General features: G+C 42.5%; 1 protein-coding gene across 2 annotated transcripts; it reads right to left on the reverse strand.

Annotated features, from left to right (window-relative positions):
* Positions 1 to 6,847, reverse strand: LOC137792786 (carbohydrate sulfotransferase 12-like). 2 transcript variants are annotated; one of them, XM_068588496.1, is made up of 6 exons: positions 6,753 to 6,847; positions 3,694 to 4,338; positions 3,214 to 3,356; positions 1,688 to 1,816; positions 1,376 to 1,568; positions 1 to 717 (listed from the first exon to the last, which is right to left on the reverse strand). In XM_068588496.1, exons 2-6 carry the CDS (start codon positions 4,225 to 4,227, stop codon positions 445 to 447), a joined length of 1,272 nt encoding a protein of 423 aa, XP_068444597.1. In that variant the 5' UTR covers positions 4,228 to 4,338; positions 6,753 to 6,847; the 3' UTR covers positions 1 to 444. The 2 variants fall into 2 exon arrangements, with proteins under 2 accessions (XP_068444597.1, XP_068444598.1); XM_068588497.1 differs by lacking the exon at positions 6,753 to 6,847 and having other exon boundaries at positions 3,694 to 4,880.
* Positions 6,848 to 8,142: the final 1,295 nt, after the last annotated feature.

Consider the following 8,142-nt stretch of genomic DNA (forward strand, 5'->3'; position numbering starts at 1 on the left):
CATTTAACTATTTTACATTGTGGTATTGCCACTTTTACTGAATTAAAAGATCTAAATATGTATTCCACATGCACAATCAAAAGAAAGTCACATATACAAAAATGTTTATTTCTCTTCAACATACTTCCCTTCACAGAGATGTCAGCCTCAGTCCTTTCCCAATGACTTACCAAAATACTAATAACAAAATACTATTCAAAGTGCCTTTACGTGGGGATAACAGACTGGGATAATGCCGCTTGTAAGCAGGTGTGCTTCAGATATGAAAAAGAAAATGCAATAACACTGGCAGGCACTTCTGTCATTTGAGGTATGCACAAAGCGCATGAAACAAACAGCATCATCGACTGGTTGGTCTTCAAAGGCATTAGCTGGCTCGGCGCAGGTAGTTAAGGTGTGGGCTCTACACACGGTGTAGCGCCCAGGCCTTTGGCTCGGCGGGGTCTACTGGTGGAGCGTGCTGTCAGGTTTGGGATACCCAAACATCTCAAAGTCTGGTTCATACAGCTTGTACAGTTCTCTCCTCATTGTTACGGGAATCTGCGCAAACCAGTCTCTTTCCCAGCTGGCTGCAGTGCGGTTTCGAGCCCCTGAAGGGAAGCGTAGCAGATGATCCACCTCCAGAAGCTTCAGCAGGTGCTCCGCATCTGTTTCCAGGGTTTCTAGTCGACCGATGAAGTCATACTTCACCTGGCATGGATGGCACAGACGGTACACCTGAAACACATACAAAGCAAGCGCACAATTTTAGAGCTTCGTCCGTTTGTGCGTCTGTTTGTCATAACCTGACTCTGTCCCATGGCTGTTTTTTACTCGATGTGTGTATTGGCATACATGAAAAACAGGTCACACACCTTTTACTCCTGTTCTGTATTTATTGACCCAAATGTTTTTAATCTGCACTGCGCTGCTCAGAATCATATAAATGCAAAGGCAGAAAATATAGAGCACATTCAAGAATAAAACCTGAGATAAGTACAAACGAAAACACAAAAAGATAAATTATATTCTTGTTTCCGAGCTGAGGGATAACATGCCAAGACAATAAAGTAGTCCACAAGCTAAAATGTGTTCACTTAAAAATCATTTTTAAAGAGGAAATTGCTCAAATTTATAGCGGCTTGGTCTTGTAAAACCAGGGTTGTAATCTTGAGAACCTAAATTACCAATTGAGTATGTTAGATATAATAAAACAACAATATTTTTAAAAGAATTTAAGAAGAGGGCTATACCTGCCTTCAAAACATGCTGTAGAAGGGTAATGCAAACAACAGGAAGGTGTAATGTAAATAAAGTACATCACGCCTTCCTGTCATCTCAGAAATAATCTCAAACTGTATCAAGTGGATTTTGCACTGACGTGTGAGACAAATACCTGCCGCCAGTGTTCGTTGAAGATACTCTCCCTCTCGGTCTCTGGATCCAGCAGGTATGTGACAAACTGCTGAAATGACGGCTTGACGCCCGCTGCAAACGCCTCCGCCGCCGTCTCCGGCAAACTGCCTGACACGTTGCCGTAACGCTGCAGCATGACAGAGCCAAACTGCTTGTAGAAGTCCTCGTTGGGCCTTAAAATCAAACACAAAAACACACAGAGCAAGAATGATAGGACCGCGGTTGAAGGTGAAGCCCAACTAAAACTGCGACACACCCCGCTCTGTCCAACCGTCCGCTACCAGACACACACCTTCCAAACTTGTTCCTGAAGGCCGAGATAAGACGCACGAAAGGATCCCGAACGAACAGAAACTTGGTGTAGTGCTGGAGCTTGAGTGCCATCAGGTGGCGGGACAGAGAACCGTAGTGGCGCCAAAACCTGGCAAGAGACACAAACGGCACACGACAACCATGAGAGCAGATCCGTAGTTTAGCTTTTTGAGTTGAAGCTGTTTATTCTCGTGCACTACTGAAAACATTTGGCCACTAAATGAGTTGAAAGCGAAGCCTGATGAGTCCTGAAGCGAGAAAAAAAAAGGATGCAGAAAGAAAAAACACATGTTCAGATGTATATCCGAGCACAGACAGCTCCTGAGGGGAGGAGAAAGGTCTGACTGTGCTGCACACAACCCCCCCGCCCGTCTTTTCCACTCTCCTCTTCCAAGTGTCAACTCGGTAAATAACTCCTTCAGCTCCCGTGTTGCTTCTCAAACGGAATATTTAAGCATTTTAGGAGCGCTTTCTAAAAAAGGAACGCCGTGTAACTTTTCATGAATTAACGCCTCTTTAAGGAGGAGTGGAGACAGAATGACTGAAGAGAAAAATCAGAGTTTCCTTACAGTTTCTTACGTTTTGTACAGACATCCTGATTTATTGGTCGATTTTTTTCCTTTCTTGTCTTTGTGAGTTGGAGGTGTGTGTGGTTGAATACATTTCTTAGTCTCTCTGTTTTCCATGTTGAATTCTTGGAAGTTTTTTACTGCGTTGTTAAAGACATTTTTTTGTCTGGGCTTTGGTTTCTCAGCACATGAATTTGGTTTGTGTTGCCCACGTGTCTTCTTCTTTTTTTAAATTCAAAGCTTTTTCCGGCAGAAATAATCTGGATGTTGTTGTGAAGACGTATTCTGTGTGAGATATAGCTCAAATATACAAAATACAACATAGAGGGCTCTTCTCATTAATCTCCAGCTGCGTATTTCAGCAGCACTCCTCATCTTTTGCCTAAATGCTGATGAAAGCTGAGAGATGCAACACATCTGTCTTCCACGTGTCTGCCGCCAGTTCATTAAAAGAAATAAATGTTTGTGGTGTCATTCTCAATTTTTCTTCATTCAATGCCTCGGAAATAAATGAGTTTTGTTTCTTTCTTATAGCGAGTGTTAGGAAGTTAAATAAGTCATGAATCCCTCTGTAACATCTATTGAATAATGCTGTAATAATGAATGTTTATCACCAAAAGACAAGATTTTACAAGATCACAATATCATGATAACATTGTAATAATATTGTGATGGCGCATGATAGCACACATTATTCATTTTTTACTGAATATATATTGACGGCATCATAATGTAATTCAATGCAACCTCAGACAATGTTAATTTAATGTGACCCACCAGCGGCTAACAGCTAACCCAAGCTAGCACTTCTCCTGCCGATTTCAGCAGTGTTGCATTCTCCGAGAAAAAGTAGTGCGCACGAGAGAGTTTACCCACAAGTGTGTAATATTAGATGTACAAGATGTACGGCTCGCGTGTGTGAGTGTGAGTGTCATACTTGGCAAAAGTGAGGTGGAGAGAGGAGTTGTGCACGACGTCAGGAGGCACAGCCTCCGGGTCAGTGTACGGTTTTCCTGAAGAGGGCGAGATCAGAGACTGAGACAGGACCACCATCACGCGCTTCCAGTTGGTGCACGCCACCTGAACGGAGAACAACGATGGAGGGAGAGAAAAAGGGAAAAACAAGGCGTGTTTGAAAAGACAAAGAGGGCACATGAACACGTGTTTGTGACTCTTGCCAAATGCTGGAGAAATGAAGAACTGTGATTTTTAAGTTATTTTTGTCTTTCTTGCTATTTTTCTCACATTAACATCCACACAAAGTGAGCTAAACTACCACACACACACACACACACACACACACACACACACACACACACACACACACACACACACACACACACACACACACACACACACACACACACACACACACACACACACACACACACACACACACACACACAGGCAGCTGTACCTTGGGGACGTAGCAGTAGATAATCTGGTGAGTGTCATCCACGATCAGGTGATCCAGTTCCCTGTTTGGGATCTGCTCAAACGCCCGAGTCCTTCCGGGGAATTCAACAGCATCCTTTCCTGAACACATATCCCTGATCCTCTGCTTCCTCGCCTCCTGTTCCCTTTCGTCCTCAGAATTACGACTCCTCTCGCTCTCCTCATCCTCCCTTGTTTCCTCCTCCCTCTGTAGTAGTTTTTTCTTCCTCTCCTCCTCCTCTGTATGCGCCTCAGCTGCTCCAGCTGTCTCCTCGGGCACTAGTGTTGTATTTGGAGCAGTAGTGGAGACGGTGGAGGAAGAGCTGATCTGGGATCTGCTGGTGTACGTAGAGTGCGAGGGCCTCGGAGTCGTCCGAGGGTGGGGTGACTCGTGTTTGGCTTCCTGCAGCGGGTAGAGGTTGAAGCCCCCGACGTCGTCCCAGTAGGCGATGATCAGCAGGATCATAAACAAAGAACCGAGGGCAAACGCCACTCGTAGACCCCGCCATGTTCCCATGGTTATACTCAAACCGGAACCGTTATTGTTGGGGGAAAGAGGAAGCGGTTATCTCAGCTCCATGGTGGCCATCTATCGAGGAAGGAAACACTTCCTGCTTGACAAGTGCAACTGAAAGAAACAGGAAATGTAACTGAGACCCATTTTCCTCTTTTACGGTCAACATCATGAAGGCAACTACACACTGATTATAAAATACAAGAAGTGGATATGATATGAATCAAATGCACGTCAAAGTGCTTTACAAGCGATTGAATAAGCATAGGATGTTAAAAGTGGTAGTGTTCATGAAATAGAAGAGAATAAATTATAATAACAGTGAAATGTTGAGCAAACCAAATAGAGTAAATAAGATATGAGAATAAGCATGAATTAAAGAGCCACCGCATTATAAGACACGACATAAAAAGCCAGACTAAATAGATGGGTTCTGAGTTAAAGTTTAAGAATATTATGTTCAGCTCTCCTCCACCGCTCTTGGCTTGGAGGGAATTGGCTGAAAGCCGCATGGCCCGATGTTTTTCTTCTGCTTTGTGGATCAGCTAAAAGAAAATATGTAGTCAGTGTCTTATAAACTATGAAAGGAATTTAAAAATAATAGTATATAAAGACTTTAAAATAGGCATAAGGAGCATCAAAACTGCCAAACCCGTCATCAGAGACATGAAACTGATCTATAAAGCATCAGTAAAAAATAATATTATTATTTCCAATAAATACAACAATTCTTCAATCAATTACATTATGACTTTTCATAAAGAATGTTCTATTAGAACTTAGAACCAGAACAGAAGATGACACACAATGCTACATTGTATGAGCTGCCCGGTTACCAAGGCAACAGCGAGAAGCATATCTCATTAACTCAGGTTCAGTGGTTCAGTGAAACCAATAACAATCGAAAAATGGAACAACTTACATGACGACACTAAACTGAAAAGAAATCAAATATAAGTTTTACTTCCTGCAAATGAGCTCTCCAGGTGAACGTGTGGAGAGCTCATTTAGTATATTTATTATGTGAAAGGTGATCAATATAAATGCACTCACAATGGAAATGCAGAATTCTAAGTATTGAGGTTTACTGTAGAAAACCTAATGAGCAACGACTATATGGGTCATATATATACTTGCTGCAGAATTCTTACAATCGTATTAAGTTATTGTTCCATTCTTCTTCAAATCTGAAGCAAAATTGATACAAATTATATATTGTTTACATATTTAAAGCCCAATTGACATTTATAATGGTGGTTAAAAGACTTAACTCACTTTAACTTTCATCATAAAAATTAGGCCTACTCATTGCATTGAACATTTAAATACCTAATATAACTAAAAACAAATATTATACATGACTAATTGTATATTATGATGTACTATTACCTTTTTACTCAGGTTTAAAATCTCAATACCTCTTTCCTGGGATGTAGCCAAACAAATAAGACATGAATGAATCCAGTTAGCGACTGCAGTTATCAATAATCTTTTCCATTTTAAAGTCCAAATAAACAGGACATTTTTGTTAAAGTATGTGCTATAAATAATTTGGACCAGGGGCCGTGGGAACCTCGGGCTCCTCCCGGGGCGCTCAGCTGTCACAGAGACGTGAACAAACGGGGCAGTGGGGGTGGAGGCCGCTCCGGTCCAGAGCCCCTTATTGTCTGTCCCAAAAAAAACATCTGCTGTTGGAGGAAAAATAGTGGAAAAATGACCCTCCTATAAAAAAACAGAAAACCCCCCTGAAAGAACAGACAGTGGAAGAGCAACAAAAAAAGAAGCCCCAGCTCATATTCATAGAAAATTATAGTTTTTTTTTCCTGCGGCGTGTCTTTCCACTTGGTTTTCAAATCTAAACTCCACGTTGACTGGAGGGGCCTATTTAGAGAAATCAACATCCACAGACTCTCTTCACACACACACACACACACACACACACACGCACACACACACACACACACACACACACACACGCAAAAGAAGGAAGGAAGAAAAAAAAAGAAAACATTGCAAATTCCTGCGTGAACTTTAAAAGTGTTTGTGAAGCTCAGTGACACGTTTGCAGTTTACGTTTTTAGCAGTGATACCAAGTAACTTTGTAATTAAAAAAAACAAACATATATAATAATTCGTCTGCTGTTTTTGTTCCAGGTTAATATTGCCTGTGGGCTCGCCATCACCTCCTCAATGTATCCAGTGCACAGGTCACAATGCGCCCTTTCAGCGTCACTGTCCTCCTTTCTCACGCAAACGGAGCCCTTTGCTTTTGCCCCGCGTGCAGCGGCCGACGACATGAAAGACTGGACCTATTTTTCCTCCGGTGTCCCTCGGCTCTCCCTCCGCCGCGCGCGCGCGCCCCCTTCATCGTGCTCCTCTTTGAGGTGCGAAGAAAGCCGAATGCTGTTTCCCTTCATGCCCTTCATGCACCGGGGAGCATCACGGCGACAATGAAGCGCGTCTGAACGTCACCCTGGAAAGCACCGACAAATACACCTGGAACCAGGGGTTTGGTTTGTTTGTCTTACCCGGCAGATGAGCTCCATGGTGCCGGTCGGTCAGCCCTTTTGTCGCCTGTCCCCCGCTCGCTGTCTGTCCGTCAGCCCGGTGAGGAGACCGGGTGGGCACGACGGGACTGTGGCGGTCTATACGCGCTGCACATAGTCAAGCGACGTCTCGCGATATTTGGGGAGGAACCAGCTACCGTTCTGGTACTTGCACACACACACACACACACACACACGCACACACACACACACACACACACACACACACACACACACACACACACACACACACACGCACACACGCTCCCGTTTTACAAGCCACACACACACACACACACACATGCCGACCGGATTTAGGCTGTGAAACCATAAACCCGCCTACGCCGAGGGCAAAACGAGCAAGATGGAAAGTCTCTGTCAAAATAATTAGATATTTCGTCATAAAATACTCGACATTAGGCCTATAGAATAGCACATCATGAGATAGTAAATCAATAGTATAGGTAGGACATTAAGTTGTTATATGAAAGTAAGTAAAACATAACCATTAACATGATTACATAATACTTCAGCATTTTGACTTTTGACATGAGTATTTTCATTTCCAACATTTTTCTTTCTTTGTACTTCCGTTTAGCCCCGAGGTCACATATCCAACATGTTTGTTTAATTCACGAATTAGTTATAATTTAGCAACTAAGTTTTTTTTTACACATACATATTATTTTATATACATTGAACAGGCCAACAATAATAATACTAATAAAGCTCCTTCCATATAGCTACCACGTATTAAGATGCATTTTTATTTTACTCTTTGACTCCTCTCCACATGAGGAAAAAAAGGTGTACAAAATATTGACAACACCTTTCAATATAATACAGATCGACAAACCATCATAACCTTAATAAAGTGGAGTGAAAGAATCAACAACCAAAGTATTTTTATTAAGGAGATACTTACTGCAGAGCTGTTGTAGTGAATTGCATCACTTTGCAGGTGTTTCTATTTAGTTTTTATGCCGTCTTCTTTCATGAACTCATAAAAGTCCAAACATATTATCATCCATGTTTGAATGCATGAGCTGTCTCTTAATGAGTGTTTACAACATCTGTGAGCTGATGGGAAAATGACGGGGCGGCTGCAGCCTCCACATCAAAAGGACCAGACTGATGCAGAGCTGCATCAGTGCACTGAAGACGTTGAGACCATAAGCATCCTGTTACTTTAGTGCGACAGTTCAGCGAAGGCATCGACGGTGCCGCAGCAGGTTTATCAGTGGCAGCTTGTTTGACCCTTCACACTGAGGACCAAGTAGATCAATATTTGTACAAATCACTGCCAGCTCAGTCTGATCAAGCTGTTCAATACACGGTGATGTTATACTGCACTGTAAGGAAATACAATTAT

The sequence above is a fragment of the Clinocottus analis genome, unplaced genomic scaffold, assembly GCF_023055335.1.
Source record: "Clinocottus analis isolate CAN_PGR_092001 unplaced genomic scaffold, fCliAna1.0.p SCAF_22, whole genome shotgun sequence".
Lineage (NCBI taxonomy): Eukaryota > Metazoa > Chordata > Actinopteri > Perciformes > Cottidae > Clinocottus > Clinocottus analis.